This window comes from Rhineura floridana, chromosome 6, assembly GCF_030035675.1.
Source record: "Rhineura floridana isolate rRhiFlo1 chromosome 6, rRhiFlo1.hap2, whole genome shotgun sequence".
Classification (NCBI taxonomy): Eukaryota; Metazoa; Chordata; class Lepidosauria; order Squamata; family Rhineuridae; genus Rhineura; species Rhineura floridana.
This window is the reverse complement of record NC_084485.1, coordinates 99,488,611-99,515,607: the sequence shown is the minus strand read 5'-3', so window position 1 is coordinate 99,515,607 and position 26,997 is coordinate 99,488,611. Positions and strand designations below refer to the sequence as shown.

At 39.5% G+C, this 26,997-nt stretch overlaps 1 protein-coding gene across 4 annotated transcripts in view; it reads right to left on the bottom strand.

The window, feature by feature from the left end:
• The window catches only part of NFIA (nuclear factor I A), a 446,003-nt gene that overhangs the window by 165,103 nt on the left and 253,903 nt on the right, over positions 1-26,997 (bottom strand). For 3 of the 4 annotated variants that reach the window (XM_061633238.1, XM_061633241.1, XM_061633235.1), the window contains exon 3: positions 26,695-26,760. The exons of the other annotated variant lie outside the window; for it this stretch is intronic. In XM_061633238.1, the coding sequence (XP_061489222.1) occupies positions 26,695-26,760 (66 nt within the window). The remainder of the gene's footprint in view (positions 1-26,694; positions 26,761-26,997) is intronic. 4 annotated transcript variants of the gene reach the window in all.

The following is a 26,997-nucleotide window of genomic DNA, read 5'->3' as shown; positions in this document are numbered from 1 at the left end:
TGCTGATGAAAGTTAAAGAGGAAAGCACAAAAGCAGGACTACAGCTGAACGTCAAGAAGACTAAAGTAATGACAACAGAAGATTTATGTAACTTTACAGTTGACAATGAGGACATTGAACTTGTTAAGGATTATCAACACCTTGGCACAGTCATTAACCAAAATGGAGTCAAGAAATTAGAAGAAGGCTAGGACTGGGGAGGGCAGCTGTGAGAGAACTAGAAGAGGCCCTCATATGCAAAGATGTATCACTGAACACTAAAGTCAGCATCATTCAGACCATGGTATTCCCGATCTCTATGTATGGATGTGAAAGTTGGAGAGTGAAAAAAGCGGTTAAGAGAAAAATCAACTCATTTGAAATGTGGTGTTGGAGGAGTGCTTTGTGCATACCACGGACTGAGAAAAAGACAAATAATTGGGTGTTAGAACAAATTAAACCAGAACTATCATTAGAAGCTAAAATGATGAAACTGAGGTTATCATACTTTGGACACATCATGAGAAGACATGATTCCCTAGAAAAGACAATAATGCTGGGAAAAACAGAAGGGAATAGAAAAAGAGGATTGATTCCATAAACGAAGCCACAGACCTAAACTTACAAGATCTGAACAGGGTGGTTTATAACAGATGCTATTGGAGGTCGCTGATTCATAGGGTCACCATAAGTCGTAATAGACTTGAAGGCACATAACAACAACAATCTCTTAACTGAGATATTTTCAGAGTAATTTCAAATATGGCTATTCTAAATAATCAACGGCAATAAAATCATTTCTTAATAATAATTGGGTCTTCAAAAGACTGTCAAATTCTACACATGGAATAAATATAAACAAGGAAAGTAGAAAAATGAAGAATACTCTTACTTATCTGTATTTTCTCTCTTTCAATACATGATAACATGAAATGCTAGAAAATTATCATACCTTGGGTCCTAAATTTATTCTACAACATTCAAATGTAAGTGGATCATGGGAGCTTGTTAACATGAGTAGTAAAATATTTGCAATAATTATTGGGATAATATGATAGAGGAACCTAAGTAGAAGGGGAATGATTGTACAAGGGCAACATAGGAACTAGTTCTCACAGAGGTGGGAAACGTGTGATGAACTCACCTCTTGAGACTGCAGGTGAAGATTCACATGACAGCCTGCTCCTCCCTAAAATTAAATAAATAAATCTCTCTGTATAGAAAATTAGATGTCAGTGAGAAGGCTTTTACTATAGCTTTCTCCCCAACAGTTCATTTTTCAAGTGCATGAATTCTTTTTTGTATAGAAAAGAATTCCACCATATGAGTTCCCACCTGCATACTTAAGTGACATATCCTAAGATTTGCCATCTCCGTGACATGGCAACTATAGATGTAGTTGAGAGACAAAGAGAAAGGAAGAGTCCAATGTGGCAGACAATTAGAAAGCTGGCTTACACTGAATCAGACCATTGGTACATCTAGCGCAGTACACCTCTCCTACATTTCAGGCAGGGGTCTCTCCTATTTCCTGAGATGTTTTAACTGAAGATCTGAGAGACTGAACCGAGACCTTCTGAATGCAAAGACATACTCTACGCCTGAGCTTTGGCTTCCCATGAGAAGGTAAGAACTGGAAGCCTTCTGAGGAACAAACAATCAGCAGGATATTCAGACCCCCCAAGGCTAACTTCTTGGGAAAACAGAAGGAACAACCATATAAATATTGGAAGATGAATCTGGTATTTAAGGCAATATTTTGCATGTGGAAATCCAAGACTGTAAGTCAGGATCGCCCCTCTCAAACTTATTATCAAAAGGTGTATAAGTATGCTTAGAGCTGGAGTCTTAACAGGTTAAAATGGCCAGTATATTAAGTAAGCTTCTATTGCCTTGAACAATGCTATTATGTTAAAAGTCAACCAATTTTTTTTGTAAAATGAAAATTAATGACCTTTCCATCAAAAAAGTCAACAACACAGATACTGTTTAGGCATTCACATCTCTGAAAACATCAGATGTCTTAGCTTGTTCATATTTCCAATGCAAACAGGAAATGTTAAAAGAGGAAACATCATTATAAACAGTAATACTCATTTGGTAGATTAGATTATCACATATTCTTCAAAACCCTTTCAGAATAAATGGCCTCTGAAAAGACAGTAATAAAAAGAAAAGCCACCCTAAGAAAATAATAAAAATGAGTTATCTTCTTTTTCCTGTCACCGCTGTCACAATTTCTTTAACTGATTGCAACAAAAATCACAACTGTAATTGTTGTAGTGATGTTAAATTCAGGTATAGAGTCTTCACACCAGCTCAGTGATCAAGTCAATAAATAAATTAACCGCAAGATAACATTTGTATTGCTGAGAATACCAACTGCTCAGTAGTGGAACTGGTTCCACAGGATGGTGTATGTAGTCTTAATGCCTTTCCACCCTTTGGCCTTGTTTGGATAAACTATCATTAACTAATGAAAAACTATTGTTATGTGAATGAGAATGTACCATAGGGTTGCCATGTCTCCGGTTTTCACATAGTATTTGTGGGGTCCTCTCTGGGTCTCCAGGTGAGTCACCTTAATTTAAGGACTCTTAGGTTTCATTTTTTAAAAAATTAAGTGTCTAGGTCGTCTGGTTCATGAGATATACACCAAAATGTCAAGTGCCCCCTTGCAACTTCTGTTAGAAGCTGGCTGCTCAAATCCCCACCCTTTCAGGTTTTTAGCCAATAAGTGAAGTCAGGGTTGAGACTGACAAGAGATTTGCTGGCCTCCAAAATATTATATGGGGTTGTCATGGTCCCCCTCCATTATTTTCACCCTGAGGGGCAGATTAGGCTAAGAGATGGTGAGTATCCCATGGTCACCAAGTAAACTTTGTAGCCGATATACATTTTAAAAAATAATTAAAATGATTTATATGCAGGGAAAGTTTATGAAGTAATGCAGAACCACATAATACATTTAAAGCTCATCCAACTCATATTTAAAGTGCATGACTTCCCCCAAAAGAATCCTAGGAAGTGTAGTTCCCCACTCACAGTTACAGTTCCCACCACCCTTAACAAACTACAGTTCCCATGACTCTGTGTTGGGATTCATGTGCTTCAAATGTATGTTGAATCCACTTTAAATGCAAGGTGTGGGTCTGCCTGAGGTATGCTATGCATTTATTAGTGAACTCAAAAGAGCAATTCTAAAAGATAATTTTTCAACAAGGGAATGACTGTAGCTGAAGCTGAGTGGTAGGGCACATGTTTTGCATGCAAAGGTCCAAAATCCAATCTCTGGAAAAGACTATTGCCTGGAATCCTGAAGAGCCAAGGCTAGTCCATGTCATCAGTACTGAGCAAGGTAGTACCAAATGGCAGATTCCTTTCTTCCTAAAAAAGGAAAGAGACCCAAGGACTACAGTGACTCTGAAATTTATTTATGTATTTTACTTACAACATTTATATACCACTTTATCGTAAAAAACCTCAAAGCGGTTTACAGAAGGAATCAGGGCCGCATTATGACTTTTGTGGGCCCTAGGCACTTTGCCTTCGTGGGCCCCTTCCTCCATAATAACATCAATTTTAAAAATTATTTTTGATATAACTTTGAATACTTCAAAATTTTATGTTTTTTCTGTTTGAGGCAAAATTTAATAGATTTTTGTGGCCCTAAAATTTCATTTTTTTCTGATGTCAGAAAAAATTTAAAAGATTTTCTTCAACCCTAAAAGTTCATTTTTTTCTTCTGATTTTAAAATAAATTAAAACATTTTCGTGGGCCCCTAAAAGTATCATGGGCCCTAGGCACTGTGCCTACTGTGCCTAATGGATAAGTCGGCCCTGGAAGGAATTAAAAGAATAAAAGTATTGGCAAAAACAGTTAAAAACAGGTATTAAACAACATGCAAGATAATAAAACCAACAATTAGTTAAAAACTGATAAAAAGAGTAATAGCTTTTATATGCCTGCTTGCCTAAACGTAAAAATGTTTTTAGCACATATCAAAAAAAGTACAATGAAGGAGCCTATCTAATGTCAATAGGCAGTGAGTTGCAAAGTGTAGGTGCTACCACATTATTGATTTCTTATAAGAGCAGAACAAGTACTATGTGGCCCCTGTAACATGGAAAGCACACCTTGAACTTGGCATAGCAAATCGACAATCAGTGCAGATTTCAGAGCAGAGATATTATGTGCTGATAGGGTCTTACTCATGTCAGCAATTGTGCTGCAGCATTCTGCACTAACTGCAGTCCCCAGGTCGGATTGTGTTGCATGGGGATTTCTGTGAACTTGGCGGCCAGGTTTTTTTGTTTTGTTTTGTTTTTAGTTAGGAACCCTGACTGGTTGTGGGATTACTCATAGGAATATTATTGTTGTTGGTATGGTAATGCATTTAGAAAATCATCACTGTCTTTTGTTTTTCTTTTCTATTTGCATTTCATTTATTTCTGAACTCCCTCCCTTGCATCCTTAAAAACAGTAACAGTGGTTCCAAGTCCTTAGTTCAACCCCTTACACCCACTGATGATGCACCTTGTTTTGCATGATGGTTTGTTTGGTAAAAGAGAATTCACATACTGGAAAGTGTGGCTTCAATTGCTGTTGTTCCCAAGCTATCTCTCCCTACCACCTATTCACAGGGAGGGAGTGCTCATCCTAAACCGGTGCCTGGAGGCTGTGAAGGGCTGGATGTGGGCTAACAAACTGAAACTTAATCCAGACAAGATGGAAGTGTTGCTGGTCAAGGGGAAAACTGTGCCAGGAATAGGGTTGCAACCTATTCTGGATGGGGTTGCACTGCCCTTGAAGGAGCAGGTCCGCAGTTTGGGAGTCCTCCCGGATCCTGGCCTGCTGCTTGAGTATCAGGTGGCTGCAGTAGCCAGGAGTGCTTTTGGCCAGCTCAAACTGGTCTACCAGCTGCGTCCGTTCCTGGAAGCAGTTGACTTGGCCACAGTGACACATGCATTGGTGACATCAAACTTGATTATTGTAACAAACTCTATGTGGAGCTGCCTTTGAAAATGGTTTGGAAATTACAGTTGCTTCTAAATGCAACAGCCAGAATGTTAATTGGACCACGGCACAAGAAGCATATCACCCTTGTGCTTTATCGACTCCACTGGCTCCCAATTTGTTTCCGGGCCCAATTCAAAGTGCTGGTTCTGACCTTTAAAGCCATAAACGGCCTTGAACCAATGTACCGGAGAGACTGCTTGTGCCCATATGTATGGGATTTAAGATCTTGTGCCTCTAGTCTCCTCCGCGTGCCTGGAATGAAAGATGTTAGACTGACAGGCACATGGGAGAGAGCCTTTTCAGCTGTGGCTCCCAAGCTTTGGAATACCCAACTACAAGAAGCCCGCTCTGCTCCCTCCCTGATGGTTTTCCGGAGACTTCTGAAAATGACCTTGTTCCGGAAAGCCTTTGGGAGGGACTGAGGGTAGAGCTTAACACTGATTTTATGCCCTCTATGTTAATTTTTACCTCTGTAGTTCCTTCAGTACCACTCCCTATATATGTGTGTGTATTGTATTTTGTGCACTTTAATTGCATTTTATGTATTTTAATGTTTTTGTGATCTTTATTGTGTACAATTTGTATTATGTACATGTTTCATTTTATTGTAAGCCGTCCTGAGTGTCCTATTATAGGGTAGAAGGGCAGGATAGAAATATTTTAAATAGATAAATAAATGATCCTATCACTTCAGCTGGAGCTGGGAACACACTCATTTAGCTAAGATTTCTATCTTAATTTCCAATTTTTTTTTGTTTGAGTGGTATGTTTGAGTGGTTTTTTTTGTTTGAGTGGTATGTTCCAAGCAACTGTGGTTGATGCTTAACATATCATGACATCACTAGGGCCCCACCTCGTGACATCACTTGAGCCCACCCCTGAAATCTCAGGGTTTAGGATGCTTATAACCTGGCAACCCTAATGTACCAGCCTAGGATTTGTGTGCTTCTCCTGCTTCCCTCACACAGAAGTGTTCATTTCCATTTTAAACTAATCACAGCTTAGTGTTATGTCGGAACCTGAATAAACAACTATAATTGACCTTGGTTTATGAAGCTGGCTTGTTTCAGTAAATCATAGTTCAGATTAACCACAGTTTAGGAATCGGATATAACACCAAACTTGGAACACCAAACTTTGGTTAATCGAAAATGGAACATAAAAGTTTCTGTTCTCATCATGGCACACTTAGAGGGCAGTGCATAAATCTGAAGCTTTTCCCGACTTGTTCATGTAATGCTACAACACAGCTTAACATTATGATCTCATTCACACCATACATTTATTCCATTATTATTCCATTTTAAAACGTCATGGCTTCCCCCAAAGAATCCTGGGAAGTGTAGTTTGTGAAGGATGCTGAGAGTTGTTAGGAGGCTCCTATTCTCCTCACAGAGCTACAGTTCTCAAGAGGGGTTTAACAGTCAGTCCCTCTTCCCAGAGAACTCTGAGAAGTGTAACTTTATGAGAGGAACAGGGGTTTTCTAACAACTCTCAACACCCTTCACAGACTATACTTCCCAGGATCTTTGGGGAAAGCCATGACTGTTTAAAGTGGAATATTAGTGGAATAAATGTATGGTGTGAATGTGGCCTATGTCAAAATGAGGCCACTATCTCAGCAAACCTTGCTGTTCAAGCTTTCTCAAGAGTATATATATATATGATATATATGTTCCCAAACTGTATACATATATACATTTTATTAGTTTAAAAATAAACCAAAATGGATTGGCATATATATAAATATTTTTTACATTTTTTACATTTCAGTGGTTTAGTAATGATGCTTATACATTTTTAATGTTTGTGAAAATGTATCTATTTCAGTGCTCCATGATTACTAATAGTTCACTTATCTTGACAAAGGTGAATTTTTGGACTGATCTTATTCAGCACCAGTATCATGTTCACACACTACTTTACTGGTTGCAAAGCACTTTGTGTGTGTGTGTGTTCTGTAGATAATGTAAATCTAGAATAACTCTCAATGGGCTAAATGCTGTTAATTTACTCAGTATGTAGAGTTGCTACTTCTAAAGTATTTAAAAATATAAGAAGTGGTGGTCTTGCTCATTTATCAGTTTGCTCACAAAAACATAAATGTAAAGCTATTTTAATTTTTATACTATTTACATATTCAAACCAATCAAGAGATGAAATAATCACATTTGTTTCAGCACCTTATTTATTGCTGCCCGGCCCCTCCCTCCCTTAAATCTTTCCCTTAGCCAGAGTGATGCTTATTGAATACCTGTCATTTCTACAGCAGCTTGTGCCAAAAACAGCTTACCAGTGCCAGTCCTACTGAAGCCCCTTCTGTTTCCTATTCTCTAAGGGGCTTCGTTAGATCAGCTGCTCCTCATGCCCAATACACTAAGACCTATAAATCTGCAAGCACTGTAGCCAACATCCTCAACAGCAAGTGACACCCATTTTGCCCAGTGCAGCATACTCTTGAAGGCACAGAAAAAATACCACATGGTGAGCAGCATTCCTCACCAAGTGTAAAATGTCAATTTGATTTGAAATTAAAATTTTAGATTAACATGAGCATTTCTGAGCCTCCCACCACCAGCAGCCTGTGACATGATTTGTGACATGCATGCTGTACAGAAAGCCCCATGCCAAGAGCTGAAAGATCCATTTTCCTTATTAAAAAAAACATTGACATTTGGGGTTTTTGGGGTGGTGATAGAAATGTACTTTTGTATTTTGGTCAACGAAGAAGAGGATTTAAATGGTAAGTGGTGTCATTTTTTTCTTAAGTGTCCCTTGACTACTAAAAGGTGAAGTGTGTGTGTGTGTGTGGGGGGGAATCTACACTCTCAAAATGTCATCTTTCAGCGATCAGGGCCTCTTTTACAGGGTGTAGAAAAATAATATATTAAAAACATGTTAGTTTGATAAACATGTCACACGTGACAGGAACTGCTTGGACAAACCAATACAAGGGGCTGTGCTGATCTGTACAGGAACACCTCCTGACAACTTGTAGAAAGCCAATAAGATGTAGCATCCAAATAGTTTACTCCAGACATATCCTTCTGATTTGTGAATTAAATGTCACAGAATGACTTAAGAAGTAAGAAAGTCAGTGTGATTTAGTGATTTAGAGTGTCCAACTAGGAGAGGAGCAACATGGGCTCAAATCCCTACTCATCAATGAAGTTTACTGAACCAGTCACTATCTCTCAGTTACCCATGTTCACAGGGTTACTGTGATTAAAACTGGGTGGACGATATGCTGATTTAAACTCCTTAGAAGAAGAGTGTGGTATAAATGCAGTCAATCAAACGGTTAATCAAATATTCCAATACACCCACCTTCTCTCAGTATCTTTTACTGAAAATTAGGCATCTAAGTGCTCTCAGTTTATTATCTGAAGTCTATCAGCAAGTCCTAACTCAAAGCTAGAATGTATCATTTCCACCCAGGGTTTAGTTGTCCCAAAATGTTATATTTTCTGACAGCAATACTTCATTAAGCAAGGTGGTTCACTCATTCAATATGTCATAGATTTCACAAAGTGAAAAGAATTCACTTTGGCCTAATTCACTCCACCCTCCCTGATCATTGTCCATGCTGGCTGGGCTGGAGTGCTCAAGTCCCACAACTTCTGCAGGGCCATAGGTTTCTCATCCCTGACCTCATTCACAAGTCCAGACAATAATACAACTAGCTCAAGCATCCCTTCCCCGAAACCCCACGAAGGTACACAGTAGTCCAGTTTGCATGTATGCTAAACCGTGGTTTACCAATATATATATGAGCATATTTCTCTCTCCACCCAGAAATATTTACTTGACCATTATTTGACAACTAATGGGCTAACAATTTACGGGTGGAGTTCATTTTTCTTCCATTCTCACCTACCTGAGTATACTCAAGTAAAGCACTGCTACTGCTGCCAACACTAATGGAGTGCATTTTAAGAGCATTTCATTCATGTTTTGTTACATAAACCTTACAAGAACAGGGTTATCAACACAGGACAAAATGTCCATACCCCCATTTTTGAAGCACTGGAATTTATATCTTTAGTGTGCCATTTATAATTTTTAACAATAATCACTAGATTATTGAGGTAGTGCCAGTAACTATAGGGTAAGGGGTACCTAATTTTTATTTGGGCTGAGGGCTGTATTAGTCCATGGTCAATCCTCCAGGGCCTGCATGTCAAAGTGGGCAATGCCAAGGGTAACTGTTTTTTTTTTAAGGACACATTTGGGAGGTCTGGGGGCAGGTCACAAAAACCTTTTGAAATCACAGAATCAGAGTAGTAGTAAGTTTACAGTAAATGGAAGTAATAAGTAAGTTTATAATAATAACAATTTGAAATGAACAGATTTTGGTGGGCACAAAAAAAAACTTTCAGTACCACAGTATCACAGTGGAACCCCATGTTTAGCTTGAAAACAGTGTCTTAAGGACAGAAGTATTAAAAAGCCAGTGTTAGTGTTTATTATTGCTTCTCAGTACCTTCACCTTGTGGGGGGTGGAGGGATTTTCTTTTGTATTACAGCTTGCTGTCTTCATGGTTCCTTAAGTGCTCATTTGAATTCTTACCTTTATTCCTGGCACACAGTTTTAACCTGAGACATAAAAGGTTGTAAAAGTCATGTACTGTACTGCCAGGCTACCCTTGTGTTCCTGTCTATCATCCTGTTCAGACACGGAAAGGGCTAATGATCTGTCAGCTAGGTAAATTCATTACCTAAGAGAGAATACTGTACTGCTGCCTTTGCCCATTCAGAGCAAGGATTTCTTTCAGCATGATGCTGCATCTTCTGTTCTCATGGGAACAGTTTGTGGTTGGCAGGATAGCACTAGTAACAACAATTTACATTTATGTGGTTCAGGGCATGCTCTATATTTCTGCTCCTAGATTGTTCGTAATCCCACTGCAGATTCATGAATCACTATGATGGAGACACACATGGAAGAGATGCTGTCCTCCACTCAGCTCAGGTGACTAACTTACCACGTTTCCCCTAGTCTTTCTTTAATAAGAATGAGTCAAGATGAAAGAAAGAAAGAAAAAAGGGGGGGAGTGGAAATAGAGCAGTGATAACCAGCTGCTGCCTTGAAAAAATAATCTTCTGAGAGCTAATTCCAACAAAATAGTTTCTTCTGTTGGTCAGTTAAACAAATTGGGTTGGGTCCAAAAAGTTCTCTAACTTCAAGTCATTATGTCAGTCATGGTACTGAAACTGCCTTGGCTCCATTGATGTCATTTGTTGGGAGAGAGATAAGGGGAGTATGACCCTGCTTGTCTCCTTGAGCTCTTGGAGGCTTTCAATACCTTTGACCATGGTATCCTTCTGGAGTAGCTTAGGGAGGTGAGGGTTGGACGCACTCTACTTCAGTGGTTCTGGAGTTCCTGTTTCTGGGGTTAGGTAGTGAGATTGGCGCACAAAGCACACAGGGGCAGAAGCCCCATATGTTTTATATTTTTGTATTGCTGTACTATTTTACACAAGATCCTCCATGGCACAGAGTGGTAAGCAGCGGTAATGCAGCCAAAAGCTCTGCTCACGGCCAGAGTTCGATTCCAATGGAAGGAGGAAATCGAATCTCCGGTAAAAGGGGTCGACGTCCACTCAGCCTTCCATCTATCCGTGGTCGGTAAAATGAGTACCCGGCATATGCTGGGGGGTAAAGAAAGGCCGGGGAAGGAACTGGCAATCCCACCCCATATATACGGTCTGCCTAGTAAACGTCGCAAGACGTCACCCTAAGAGTCGGAAACGACTTGCACTACAAGTGCGGGGACACCTTTACCTTTTTACTATTTTACACAAGAAAGGCAGACTATAAACATTTTAAACAAACAAATCAAGCAGGGCTGCAAGGCTCTTCATCCTGCACTATGTACCATTTTTTCCTACCAGTACTGTTTCCCACTATACAAAACACAAAAAAACAAATCAGGAGCAGGAAGGGTTGCCTGTGCACAACTGCTGATATCAAGTAGTAGGGAAATAAGTCACTGATGAAACAGTGAGATCAGCAACTTAAAATGAAGTTAATTACAGATTCAGGAGAAAATGTAATGCCTGGGTTAAAAGCAGTTTTTTTTAAAATTAAAATCTGTAGCTACATTTACTGCCTCTTTATTATAAATGACTCTGAGGTTTACCTTAACAAGTTACAGGTGAAACTTTCCTTTTAAAACTTAATCTTACCATCTTGCTTTTTTTGTTCTTTCAGAGAAACACATACAATATATGTGCTTCCCATTTACTTCTAAGACTCCTTAGGATTCCTCTCGAACAGATTTGGGGAGAGAGAGGGGCACATGCAGAGGGAGGAGAGTGGGAAACATCTCACTGGGCAGGTGGAAATCCTTGCTCTGACAGGATGCATTAGTTGAATACCACCTCAAGTCACCTTGCATCTATCCTGTTTTTTCTCTTGGAAAAGTCCTTTGTACAGCACAGCTGTACAGGGCTTCAGAGAAAACAGTGACAAAGCAGAAGTGGTTTCTGCGGCAGCAGTATAATTCCAGTGTTATAGGTAGAGGGCATATTGCTTCTGTGCACCAGAACTGGGACCCCTACGTCAGCAGGTACTATACACTGCTGTCTGTGTAGTGGAGCACAGCATCAGGCCCTTAAGCAATTGCCACCTATCATCAAATTATTGTACAACTATAAGATGTTACAAAGCTACATTGCCAATTTCAAGTTTGGACCTTTGGGTCCTGATGGGGTTATTGGTATTTATCATATTGACACTTTTCAAAGATCATCAGTGTAAGACCTGAGATAAAAAAGTGGAATATAAATGTAATAATAAATAAATATAGAAGTCATAATTTAATGATGTTTATAAACTCCATGGTTATCACTCAGAAGCCCATCAGTGGCATTTTGGCCCACCGGAGTAGCTGTATACTATAGCCAGCATGGATTTTTCAGTTTCATTTCAAAACAAAATCTTAGAAAACGTATAGTCCTGAACTCAGACAGAGTTCAGAGGCAAATAAAGCTCAGAGGCACATGTTACCAAATTCTTCCAAGCTACACAGGAAGTGGATTGGACTGTGAAAGACCAACCCAAATTGTCTTTGCATTTTGACAAATTTGTAGGGCAGTACAATATCTCAGAGAGGAGGTCAGGTCTCCTGCTCCCCTGGTGCATTCACTATAGCTGCCCAATTTCCCTGCTTTTTAAACTTTGATAGAAATATCTGTGGGCTATAGGTACATTCTTAAACCACAAGGTTTTTTTTTTTTGCCTAGTAGTGAATTAGTTCCAAACCATAACTCACATGTCATGTCCTCTGTAGCCCCTTAAATAGCATATACCATGCATTTAATTGATAATAACATGATAAGCCATCAATAATGGATGGTGGATGGGAGAGGGGGCAGGGGAGGGCAGAGGGAAAGTCCTTTCCAAAAGGAAAACATTGTTAACAGTATCATTCTATTTCAGGGTTTCCTCCACCTTTTTATTCTACAGCAGACACATGTAGCCTCCCATCCAAATTTAAACCAAAGGTGTCCCTGGCCACATCCACACTAGACATATATTCCATATTAAAGAGTCATGACTTCCCCCAAAGAATGCCGGGAAGTGTAATTTGTGGTGCTGAGAGTTGTTAGGAGACACCCTTTCCCCCTCACAGAGTTACAATCACCAGAATTCTCTGGGAAGAGGGGCTGACTGTTAAACCACTCTGGCCACTGGAGCTCTGTCAGGGGAATAGGAATTGTCTAACAAATGTCAGTACCCTTCACAAACTATACTTCCCAGGATTCTTTGGGGGAAGCCATGACTGTTTAAAGTGGAATAAATGTCTGGTATGGGTGTGGCCACCTGATTAGCCAAGTCAAATAGCTGTTAGTCTGGCTTTTAGAACACTGACTATTGGTTCTTACTGAGCATGCCTGCACAATCATAGATTTAATTTTCTTAAATTAATGAAAAATCAGGCATGCATTTTTAACTTTTAAACTGCAGAAGATGAAGGTCAGAGTATGTGGCAAGATCAGTAACAAGATTGCATGTCCTCTGTGAACATGGGTGATTTTTAATTAATTTCAGCAAATTATGAGACCACTGACAGAAAAAAGTCCAACGGGATCTGGTTTATTTTACTTGTTTTAGACTTTGAGCTCTGGATTCTCTCTGAGTGTTTTATGTATCACGATGAAAACTTAAGAGGGTTGTTAAGCAAGTGTTTCTGAATACAGGACTATAAGTTCTGTAAGGTTTTGTTTTGAAATGAGCTTATGGGAATCAGCTGAATGGTGTTGGGGTATTTTCAATTTAACATGGTGGAATGCAAAAAATCTAATCTGGCTATAGAATACAGTCACTCTTGTATAATATGGGTTGAGAGAAAAAACAGAGTTCAGGCACATGGCAAAGGGATTATGTGGCTGCACTGCTGCATCCCTACATTCTTTAATATCAGTACAGGTTAAAGTTTTACTGGGGGATCAACTCTAAAAAAAGTTAGGTAACATAGTAAAACTGCAATGCTAGGGGTGGGGGGAGAGAATCCCATGACCACTCATAAAATGATGTCAACAAGCTCCTCTCTAACTGGAACCTGGCTGAGACATTTGCATTCTGATTGGGAAGAAAATGTTTCTGTGCCATTTGAACATGGACTTAATGAGGGATCTGATTCCAGTTAGGGGATTTCCAGGTTTGTGCAGGAAAGCATTGATGTGGCATAATGCTATTGTTACATTGCATATTCCTGCTACGCATGCATTGTGAAGTCTAGCTGCTACTCTGGGCTCTACTGGAGGCTGTCAGCATTCACACTGGAGTGGAGAAATTTGGGAAAAATTGGGAACAATGTCTTGGTTCAACAGGATGTTTGAGCGGTGCAATTCTACATATTGCTATTCCCACCATATTCCCCATTCATGCTCTCATTCACTAAAACCAGATTTCAGTTCATTTTTAGGGTCATTTAGCACCCAGTTCACAACCATTTACCATCGGAAAAGTCTAGGCAGTGCTATCTCCCAGATATTACATTATGCCCTGAGTTTAAGTGTACTCTGCCATCCCCTGGGCTCACTTTTGGCATGCTGTCACTAGCCCACATATATGGTGATTTGTGGAGGAGTGCCAAAGTCCTAACCCAGCCACTTGACACAGGCTGAAGCAATATCTGTTAGGCTTTTCCTGTAATAACCCTTTGCTAAAATGGTGACATGAGCAAGCCCTAAATCCTCTCTAAATCAAAACAGAAATTTTAGATCGGACTGTCTGCTTATTCCCTTTCTTGTTTTCCCCCTCCAGTTTAGTGCTTCATATGCAGATGTATCAGAGGAAGGGTTTATAACTGCTAATGTAAAATTGTTCACAAAATGACAGGCCTGCTCGTGGGACAATCACCTCTCAGCACTTCTAAAGTCAATGGATAGGCTTTTATAAGGGGAAGTATAAAAATAGATGAGGAAGGAAGAAATCTATAAAACATTTACACATACCTCTGGTTCAGAATTCTTCCTTAATTATGACCAAGTAATGAATACTTCTAATAAGTGACTGATTTTTATAGTGCACTTTTATCCACAGTTTCTATATTTACAGTGAAAGCCCTTTAAATTAAAATACGAAACAGGAATTAGGCAGCTAATTATTCTATTTTGCAGCAAGTAACATATTTAATTGGAATTGTTAAATGAGAGAGTTCAACAATGGAAGCGACGCTATGCAAATTTAGGACATGGGTTTACCATGTTGGCTGCAAAAGATATACTAATATTTAGCACAGCTTGAAATATTTTTGAAGACCAAACTTTTTGGGTTCACTGCTTTGGGATTCCATTGCTGTAGAATTATATTATATATTATGAAATATTAAATACTCAGCTTCATATTTGTACAACCATTTTTAACCATTTTTAACTACAGTCACAGTAAAAAAAAAATCTATCTTACCTTTCTCTATATTCTCCTCCTTGGAATTGTTGCTGAACAAGTACTAATCTTCTGATTAAACCTAAGATTACAATCTTTATTACCTGCCTATAACCTTTTTCCTTGCAGCTGCCTACTACTGGAATGGCCCTTCCACCTAACAACCAATTCTCTACCTGTATGAGTATGTGCTCTAACTTTCCTTCCTTCTTTCTTTCCTTCCATTGATTCACTTACTTGCATACTTGCAGGACTTATACTTTCCCTTTTGATAAGTGCCTACAAACAAAATCCATATAAAAACATAATAAATAATAAATCAGATGAAAACACCAGTAAAGACTACAAACACCATAAACATGCAGCAGGATAAAAAAGGCAACTAAAGCCTATTAAAATGTCATTAGTAAAAGCTTATGAGAACAGAACATACAGTACTTCTATCAGTGCAATGATGCAACTGTCAACTGTGCCTAGAAGATAGCTCCAGAGTTTGGGTGACACACAGAAAAAGCATGCTCTCTGGTAGCTGCTCATTTAATTTCCAAGGAGGAGGCACACACAGAGAAGTGAAGATCATCTCGACTGATGGGCAGATTTCTATGGGGAAAAGAAGTGTTTTAAATATCCTGACCAGAGTCCCAATGCGGTGGGAAAGATCTGTGGCATCGCTGCATCTGGGCTGGGCTGTGGTGGGGCAGGGTGATAAGGCTGGAGTTGTATAGATGCAGCAGTGGAACCAATTCAGTGATCCAGCAGATGTATTTGCAAATCCCTAACCCTCACCACTCCCCTACCCCAGTAATGTGCAGCACCATTGGTGTTGGGAGGGTAGCTCTGGCCTGTCATAGTGGCTGCTGCTGGTTACAATCCTCAGTTCCACTTATTCAATCAGCAATTGACTACGGCAATAGTTGAAGTTTCCAAAGGATTCAAAGGCAACTCTGTGTTCAAAACATTACAGTAGTCTAGTCTGGATGTTATTAGAGCATTAATAACTATGTCTAGGTCATCTCTTTCAGGAAGGAACACAGCTGGCACATTAAATGTAATTGGTGAAGGTACTATGAGTTATATATACCACTTGCACATCCATAAGCAATGCTGGATCCAAAATCACCCCTTAATTGTGATCCTGATCTTTAAGAGGGAGTGTAACCCCATCCAGAACAAGCAAAATATAACCTCAATATTTCTACAAATCTTATTTCCATCTTTTATTTTATTAGTCCTCACCCAGCTCATTACTGATTTTAGATATCTGTTCAGGTTGTACACAGTTACCTCTGAATTAGATGACAAGGACAGAACTGGGTGTCAATTGCACATTGATGGCAGGTCCAAAACCAGGTCAACAGGAATAATGCAGACTGTCTACCAGGGTGGTCTATGCCAGAAGTCAGATCAAAATGATCAACAAGGAATATCTTGAGCAGGGTCCCCACCACTTAGTCCAAGCAAGGAAAATCAGCCACCAGCTGACAGCTGGGAAATTGTTAGGTTCCAGGGTGCTTTTCCCCCAAGAAGGACCTCACAACTCTCTCTCTGAGAAACATTTCTGAACCCCCTTTCTCAGACAAACTTTTACCATTTCTCTGACTCAACCAGTTGTACCCCCCTCCCCTAGATGTCATCCATCAAAGACAGCAAGGGTTAAGCATAGGTTACACATGGTTAAGGTGTTGGACTACGACCTGGGATACCTGGGTTCGAATCCCCACATAGCCATGAAGCTCATTGGGTGACCTTGGGCCAGTCACTGCCTCTCAGCCTCATGAAAACCCTATTCATAGGGTCACCATAAGTCGGAATCGACTTGAAGGCAGTACATTTACATTTACACATCTCTAAATACCCTATCTGTATCATTATGCTGAAACAGCTAAAATATATCCAAGCAAGCACTCTGCATCTGTACTGCAATCAAATTGAGTCCACGTAGTAGCAGATGCAAACAATTTTATCCACAATGGGCTTAGCAAACAAGTCACAGTGGTTTACAAGGGAGAAGGCACTTTATACTTAGGAAAACTAAACTGTATGATATTGCACACATGATGGTAGCAGAAAAGTGACCCTCTTTCAGCATGATCACTGACACTGAATTGGCTCTAGCCAGCATTTGGCTGGATCTGTTCTTAGTTTTTGTCTATCTGAATTCTATTTGTCCAAACTGCTTTTTTATTCCAAGCTCCCTGGAAAATTAGGGAGCCAATCAAATTGTCAGTGGGCAGTAGTGTAGCAGCAAATTTAGAAGTGCAGGGCCCCTTCATAATAGCCACGGCCATTCCCCCTCACAGCCACACCCCCTTCTAAGATTATACAACTTTTTAAGATTATAGAATAATCTGGCCAGGCTTGAATACTGCTTTCTGGTTCACTGTCACCATTTAACTGTCTTTTCTCACTGTCAGAAGAAAAGTGAATTACTGAAGTCATTAATTACTGAATTACTGAAGCTAAGGTGGCTGGGAAAGGTAGCATTGTAGTCCAACAACAAACAGCTGGAGGACTAAAACTGATGAACTCTGCACTATGCAATAAAGAGTGTTTGCACTTTTCTGCCACATCTCTCTTTGCACGAAGCTAGCAGTAACTGTTGATTTTATACCATGGGGAAGCATCAGAAAACAAATATTTTCAGGGAAGCATCAGAATAGAAATATTTTGAAGGATAAATCATAACAATTGTAGAAATGTATATCTATGGCAGGATCAAAACATTCACACAACTTGTCCACTGTGTGAAAGGGGGTACTTTTATGTGTATCTCTCAAACAGGTGTCCCCTCCATGTGATGTTTGAAAATGAGTTCCAAAAGCAGAATGTGAAATGGCATGAAATAAGTTTGCTCACACCCTCGGCATGCAAGAAGAGTTTCTTGGATTGTGACTATGTATGTATGTTTGTGTATGTGTCCTATCCTCTCTGGAGAAACCAAATACTTATTTTTCCTACATCTCCTACTCCTCTTTAACTTTATAGAGAGGACTAACTCCAAAGTGTAATGAATATTTAATGTTCTTCAGGTACCATGTTGTCAGGCCACAAGTTTGATACTGTTTGATATTGCTTCATGCTTCCAGTACTTTGTGGCAGTCTTTGCTTAGATGATTTCTTTTTTATCAAAATGTTTTACTTGTGAAGTTTAATGGTTAACAGCTATGACATCTAAAGTCCTCTATTAATTTGCAAGTCTTGCAACCTGTAGGTCACTGGTGAGGCAGCTCCCATATTTGGCCTTAACACTGTCTTGAGAACTGACACTGAGTGACTCCCCTGTACGTTGTTGTATTAATAGTCAACTACTACAAGAGCTCTACAGCAGAATGAAAGTGATGCAACAGCCAAACAGCTACACAAACATAGGCAGCAATCCTATGCACACTTATGTGGGGGTAAGTCTCACTGAAATCAAGGGAACCTAGTTACCAGTAAATCTGCATAGGGATTATGATTAGGGAAAGTACCTATAGAAGAGCCAGTGTGGAGTAGTGTTTAGAGTGTTGGATTAGGACCTGGGACCAGGGTTTGAATCCCCATTCTGTCAAAAAGTTCACTAAGCCAGCCACTGCCTCTCAGCCTAACCGACCTTACAGGATTGTTGCGGAGGTTAAAATAAGGAGGGGGAGAACCATGTACACCACCTTGAGCTCATTGGGGGGAAAGGTGGGATATAAATGCAGTAAATAAATAAAATATTAGACCCACTATAATTTAAAAGTCCTTTGCAAATGAGACTGCATACATCTGAATAAGAAAGAATCCTAAATATGTGGTAATACAAGCAAGCTCATATGGATTATTTTTTTAAAAAAATATATGGTACTTTTCATAAGTAGCTAATGCATAAAAATAATTCTAGAGCAAGGAACAAAGGGTGCATAGCAGTTTTTCAATAGTTTTCTCCCCGTCCCTCAAAGTTCTAGAAATATGATTAACAACTTCAGAGTTTGGGATCAGAAGTTATAAAGGCAGGAAATCACTTTATGATGATTGAGTAATGCATGCAGTAAAGAATGTTTACTGTGCTTGTGCACAATGTTGCCATGGCAGTTTGTGGTAGTGTGCATTGGTGAGCACTAAATACCTCTACACCAGACTTGAATCAGCAGGGATTTAGAAGGTTCAAATCTATGGACAGAGTATTTTTTGCACATACATGATTTTATTATCCCCATCTAGCGCATTTATCCTACCATTTCATGTTTATTCAGCTTTAGTGTTTAATCATGAGAAGTCATTTGAAACTTCGAGGAGGAAGAACAGAAATCTAACTATGGGCCATTTTGGAGATGAACCATTTGGCTACCTCAGAAGTTGTAAAGCATGAATAATATAATCAAAATAAAATAATAAATAAATAATAAATTTAATTTATGTGTCGCCTATCTGGCCAGTGGCCACTCTAGGCGACGTACATACAATAAATATGGCAGAATACAATATAAAAATACAGTGAAATATATAAATTATAAGAGCAAACAATACATAATAGGCATTTAAAACAGCAGAATATTAAGCCTCCCCAGAAGTCCCGAAAGCCTGCTGAAAAAGCCAGATCTTTAAGGCCTTGCGGAACATATTCAGGGAAGAGATGTGCCGAAGATCTTGTGGGAGGGAGTTCCAGAGGGTGGGGGCAGCCACTGAAAAGGCCTTCTCTCTAGTGTCCGCCAACCTAGCTGCTTTGGTTGGCGGGACTGAGAGAAGGCCTTGTGTGGCCGATCTTGTCAGGCGGCATGATTGGTGGCGTTGTAGGCGCTCCTTTAGATAAACTGGGCCGAGACCGTGTAGGGATTTAAAGGTTAAAACCAACACCTTGAATTGGGCCCAGAAAACAACTGGAAGCCAATGTAGATCGAACCACACTGGCGTGATGTGGTCCCGGCGACGACTGTTTGTGAGTAATCGAGCCGCCGCATTTTGAATAAGTTGTAGTTTCTGAACAGAGAGGACAGTTTTCTGTCTCGCAAGACTCAACAAGGTGATTCTGCTATCACCAGTTACTGCTGTTGTGATAGTGAAGAGTCACTGTGCTTATTTTGCACACATACATGCTTTAATTGAATAATCACAAACTACACAAATTGTATTTCATTGGCAATCAAACTGGAGATTTTCATGTGACTTGCCTCTTAGACAACTTTGGATATAGACTAAAATGGGGGCTCAGTTTAGAATCATGGTGAAGCAGGCGTGTGATTGCTTGCAAGTAAAATTCTTGATTTTTCAGTAGAGTCTAACATTTTATTATGATACCACTGGCCAACTCCAAGAGGTTTTGTAAAATATTATCACACCTTGAATAACTGAGGTACGTAATGAGGCAATGACAGAAGCACTTCACCATACAATGAAACTTAGCTCACAGTGGTCCAGTTCAGAGGAAATGGCAAACTACAATTTCCTGGGCTAGGGCATGTGTAATCCCCATTCCTTCCCCACAAGCAGGAGAAATAGGAGATCGATAATCTCTATCATTCCTTTTAAATAAACTATAGTTTCCTCTTACATCCAAACTTGGGAAACTAGTCTATTCTAATTGTGGTTAGTTCAAACAAACTAGAATTTTAAATTACAGTTTGATCCTGATTAGTCAGTTAGAATAAACCATGAATTCAGATGGAACAGGAAACTGGTTTATTCAGAATGAAAAGTCAGCTTTTAATTTCCTCCCCTCATGCACAAACAACAAGTGAAAAACAGGACCAAGCAAGCACAGTCTTATAATGGAAAGCCATGGTTCACTAGTACATTTGCACTGGGTCATTCTCTATATCCATGTGAGCCCTCTTTCTGAGTGAGCTGACTGGGCCTTCCTATCTACCCACTTAAACTGTTATACCTGTTAAAATACTAACTCTTTCTTTCTACTACTTTATCTTAATAGAAGAGAAACTCCTGCATTTGTAGTCCTGGAATTGAATTTAAATGATACTACAAGCAAAACTATTTTGCTTCCATATTTTCACAAATATGGCAGCTTCTGGCAAAACCTCTGCATTTTTCAGGAGCATGGATACAAAATGAGATCCTGTAAGAATGCTGGCAAGATGACATGAAACACATTTTAACTACATTACTTATCATTTCAGTATGTATTCAACTGAATTAAAGCAGTGTAGTATGAGACCGGGTTCAACATGCAAATGCCAGGAGGGTCATTCTTTGATTTCATCAAAGTCTCTTTGAGATATTGATCTATGTTCTACAATGAAGGGGCGGAGGAAAAGACAGTCATGCATAACAGTGACATTACTGTAAGGTTAGGGCCAAGTTATACATAATGTGCAAGTGCATGTAACTTTGTTCCAGACTTTGTTCCAGCAAAGCAGCAATGGAAGTTGATGTTGGAAAGGAGTTATCTAATGTTTTCCGCTTGGGTTATTTTTCTGCTTCAGAGCCCCTCCCTCCAATGTATCTCTCAGTAAAGAGCTGCTTCAGAGTGGTTTTTAGAGGGAAAAAATGTCATGAAGGGTTAAGCTTCTCCTTTGTATCAGTTTGTTTTTGAATCCACACTAATAGCTTCTTGCATTTTTAAAAATACACCCCAAAAAAATGTTGGAGCAAAGTTACATGTAAAGCAAGTCACATGAAGTAGTTAGGCCTTAATCATGGTTGAGAAAAATAATATTTCACCAACAGTAACAAGAGACAGAACCACTACAAATATATTGTTAACATCATTATGCAAATGACCCTTCAAACATTATCAAAAGTGACAAAGCTGACAGACTTGATAATGTACAGGCAGCATCTTATTATTAAGGTTCAAAACAAAAGCATTGAAGAGTCTTGAGGCACCGAGAAGACTAACAGATTTATCATGGTATAAGCTTTGGTGAACTAGAGCCCATGACTATTTATGCCATAACACATCTGCTAGTCTATTTGTGTGTGTGTGTGTGTGTGTGTGTGTGTGTGTGTGGTGTGTGTGTGTGTGCGCTGCAAAAAGACTAGGGCTGCAATCTGACACACACCTACCTGGACGTAAGTCCTAGTGAACTAAATGGGACTTAGTCATGAGAAGATTGTGGGGTAACGCTGTAATCCTACGCACACTTTCCTGGATATAGGGCTAACAATATCTGGAGGGTCACAAGTTTATATTTCAAGCATAAGTTAAGGTGCTGACTTAGATCTATAAAGCGTCAACATATTTTCATGCCTACAAGTCAACCTATGCCTCACTGCAATCTCTAATATTGATTAAAGGCATATTCGCTTGAGTATACAATCTGTGTCCCTATTCTGCATTAGGGTACACAGAGAAATTCTTAGTGACTGCATCACTGCTGTGGAACTGCCTCCCCTGATACACTTGCAAATGTCCAACAACCTGTCAGATTATATTTTAGTAATTGAGGCCTGGATGACACTGTGATGGTTCAGATGTAACACTAAACAATAATCTAACATTACAAGAAGGAGCATAGCCTGTCCCCCTACCAGGCTTGCACACTCCTCACATGACCATCTGGAGGAATTGGAAGTTTTGCCCCTGCTTTAGATTAACTGTCGTATTATCTGAACCCAGACAAACTAAATTTAATCTGAACTATGGTTAGTGGAAACAAGGCAACTTCAAACCATAGTTTTTAAAGCTGGCTTGTTTCCACTAACCATAATTAAGAGTAAACACAGTTTAGGGTGGGGATGTAGAGATCTGACAACCCCCCCCCCCGGCCTGGAAAATTTCACATAAAAACTTATTTCTGTTTGTTTGTTTTTTGAAGACTCTAAAGGTTTTTTTAAAAAAATTGAAACATTTTGGATTATGAAATATTTTCTTTCAGAATGATGAATAAAATATTTAAGACAAGGTGTTCATATGTTTACGTCCCCAAAATGATTTCAAAAACCAAGCAACAGGAAGACTTTCAAATAAGACTATGCACAGTATCAGATCATTACAATTCCTTTACACTGAGAACAACGAAGTCCTGAGTTGTACATTGATGCTACAATTCTCAAATGTAAATGCAAAATGCATTTCTGCCTCTAGAAGACACTGCCATTGACACGAGAAAAGGAAGAGAACTTAGTGCCTTCTTTGCTTGTGGGCTTCCCCCTGTTGACATAATTGGTGGATCTGTTTCTGTCCTCTTGACCAGGCCTCAAATGGCTGGGAGTGGGAGAAAGTACAGAACAACACAAAAAAGCAGAAACTGATAGTGACAGAGAAAATGAAACTGAATACATTTCATATAGTAGTCAATGAGTCTTGATTTCTCTACTCCTTTCTTTTCTCAGCTTTTTCTATGGAAATTAGTGCTTTATGTATGCTTGACACTGTGGAGGACTGCAGGAGTCATAATTTTCAGAATACATATTTTTTTTTTACTTTTTAAAAGATGTTTTATTGCTTGTGCATTTGCCACCTTGGACTCCTTTGAGAGGAAGGGCAGGATATAAATTTAATAAATAAGTAAGTAAATACGTTGATGGTTTCTTCTGTTTGTATTGTTTTTTGCCTTTTGCTGGGCTCCTTACAGTTCAGCAGCATGTAGTTCAGTTTGTAACAAAAATGTTAAAAAGTACATTCAGTTTGTAATTATTGTCTGAATAAACTTGCACTTTTAATTACCAAACATGATAATGTTATGGGCAAACCAAGTTATACCTAATACGTTTATACCTAATACAAAGTACAACAAAGTGAATTTTGATCAGTAAAGGGTGCTAAAAAATAAGTGTTACATATTTTTCAATTTTCTACAAAATCTCAACTTTTGTTCCTGAACACACACCCCAACCCCAACCCCTCAGTTTTTCCCCCATGGCTTCAAAATTTCTGAAAATTTTACATCTCTATTTTGATGATGGGCTAAACTGCCACTAATTTTTGAAAGACCCAGAAGTTTTCAAACTTTTCTTCATGGCCATGCTGGAGGAGCGGAACAGTGCATGAGCCAGGCCTGAGGAGCAAGACTCATTCTTTTCATGCTAAACCATAATTTACTGTCATGTGCAAATGTAGATACAGGATAGGATGATTTGTTGTTGTTTATATCAGGAATGGTCCAACTCCTCAAACTTTGGGAGCATGTGCTTAATCAGCCAAATTCTTGGAAGCCAGCTTATGTAACAAATGTGACCTTTAATCTTTCACAGAACCTCTTCTCATACAAGGGTTTGACCCTTAAAATACTCTTTCCCTTTTGTTCTTTTTCACCCACTTTTCTTTCTGTTCTATATAGATTTCTCCACGTCATTCCTCCTCTCCCATCTTCCCATTCACTACTTCTTACTCTCTGTCATCTTTCACCATTTCTCTCCATGTTGCTGCCTTCCACTTACTCTTCATGACATGGCCCTCCACCCACCTTTTCTCTCTTGCATAAAATTAGGATATTGGCATAAAAAGTATCTGCAAATTCTTCCAGGTTCCGTCAGTCATCTCTATCCTTAATTTCTTAGGATAGGTGGGATAGTCTCTTTGCATCTCTTCCCACGAGCACAGAAATATCTCCAGTACAATTTATTTGACTTCCATTGGGTTTTCCTGAGCTCCATTCAGCCAAAGTTAAACACATTTATGGTCCATTGATTTTAATGGGAAAGACTGAAGCACATGCTGCTGCTCCTCCTCCTCCTGAAATAAATTTCATCCCACTGATTTAAACATGCTTAACTTGGGTTTGATTTTCAAACGAAGTTAACACATGCCCAACCCTATCTAAATAAATAAAGAGCATGAACGAATTGTTCAGCTAACTTTACAAGCACAATACAATTACCACAAGGGTTGACAAACTAGTTCTGTGAGTAGCTGCATACCATTGTTTTGTACTTTTTACTGTTAGGAAGAACAAGGTGGCTTTCATTTTCTGAGGTACTGTTAAGAAATTGCAGCTCAAAGCACAAAGAATGCATTGGAATTACGACGACTATCAATTTGGATGCTATATAACTTTTTTTGGGGGGTACAGCTAAAATCTCTATATTTATTTATTGAGCAATTAATTCAGCGAACACTGGAGAACAGATGAACTAATGCATACTGACCTGCCTGCATTTACATATAAATGCAACCAATTCCTTGGGGGGGGGACTTCTAAATTTACGATCAAAACTCACACTATCAATTTCTGTCTGTCAAATGACAATTACACATGATGATTAAGAGCTTTGCTGGACTTGAATTGTTGTCATGTTCAATTTAACTTTTGTCTCTTACTATCCCAGCACTAATCTTTGGACAGTTCATCCTCCTTCTGGAAGCCCTGTGGGCTTAACTTCTTTTTAAAATGCTGAAAGTATATCATATCTCCATACATATTCCAACATATTTGATGTAGGTTGCTGGGGAAAGTAACGGGGAGGAGATTATGAAGAGCCATGTTTAGCTTCTGATAAAAAAGATAGCATTAACGAAGAGTTTAGGTAAACAGATGCAATGGCATGAATTTACTATGAAAGAAAAGAGAGTTTTGATAATAAAAAGGGAGGTATAATTGGGCCTGTGAAGTAGGATGACACCACTCTATCCAGACTGAATATGTGCTAAAGAATGGCCTCCCAATATAATTTCACAGTTGTCCTCTCCTTTAGTTTTTATGCTTTGTAATATAAAAGAAGTAACAGAAAACCAGAATTCTAAGCAAACGTCTTTGCTTTTTAAAAATGTTTTGAGTTCCTGGGTCATATCCAATGGAGTTCTTTGCATGAGAAGACTCTGCTCATGCAATGGAAGTTCCCGTCCCTTTCTCTTCTCCTCCTTCCCATATTATGGGAAGTAGTTGCCCACAATATTCTGGACATTGTGCGAAATGTTAAATATGTTCTCAGTGAAGACCCAAAGCAGTTCTGCTGACTGGGAAGGGCTATATTCCAAATGGCAGCATACCCTCTTGTTCCCACCACCATCCTCAATTCTCAGCCAGCAGATTTGCCCATGAGCAGATCTCAGGCTGACCATGTAGAGCATCTGCTTAAATCTCTTGTTGAAATCAGCAAGGAAAGTAAGAAGGTGCCATCACCCACAAGGCCGGTTCTAAAGGGCGGCCAGGTGGGGCACTGGCCCGACGGTCCCTGGAGCTACAGGGGGCCCCTCAGCCGCCCCTCTGCTCCCCTTCCGCAATCCGCGGCCCCCCGGCCCCACCTACCTGTCTGCTGTCTTTTACCATTGCCCTTAACGAAGATGGCAGCTGCGGTTTCCCTAAGGTACTGAAGCCCATGCTGCAGAGATGCGTATGTGTAGCACGCACGCGTGCCATCAACAAAGATGGCGGCAGAGGTATCATCCCCTTAGGGAAACTGCGGTCGCCATCTTCATTAAGGGCAATGGTAAAAGACAGCAGACAGGTAGGTGGGGGCTGCGTGCGTGCGCACACACACACACTCCAGGGTCCAGGGCCAGCTGATGCCCAAGGGCCCCGGCATTCCTGGAGCCGGCCCTAATCACCCATTTGACTTGCCCAAAAATCAACTGGGCTGCTCAAGTGTTTTAGTCAAACACTTGAAAAACCTAAATGGAGTTTTCATGTGTTCATCTTGTACACTTTAGTCCAATTTTTCCTTGCCCCCTCCATCCGCTGCCAGTTGATCCCCTTCCTTGAGAAAAACTCCTTATCTTGGAGAAGGGATGGTAACAGGTGAGGGAGGGCAGGTATTTCATCTGTATTGTTGGGTTTTACAAGCCCTGCTAATGACAGCCAGCTCCGCACAGCCCAAGTGGGGCACTTGTGTTGAGAGACTATGGATGTTTAATTTGGCCTGGGATTTGTGATTTAAAATAAAAACCCACACAAACATGTACTCAAAGATTTTAAGGCAGCAACAGGTGTATACTTACCATTTTCTGGCTGGTCCTTAATATCAGCTTCACTTGGTTGGCTTGGACTTTCAGACTGACTTGAATCTAAAAAACATAAAGACGCAAAATTATAGGTGATAAGATTTTCAAGTTTGAGATTTCAGATGGAATGTATTCTAACGTATATATATTTCCAATCAACGGAAATATACAGTAATATCTTTTCACTTATTTTTACGGAATTATTCACATCTATGGTTTTCATTTCTCAAACTTCATCGTATAAGAAATTCTATAAAACCGATATTCAGAATCATATCAGGTTTGAAAAACTACACCAAA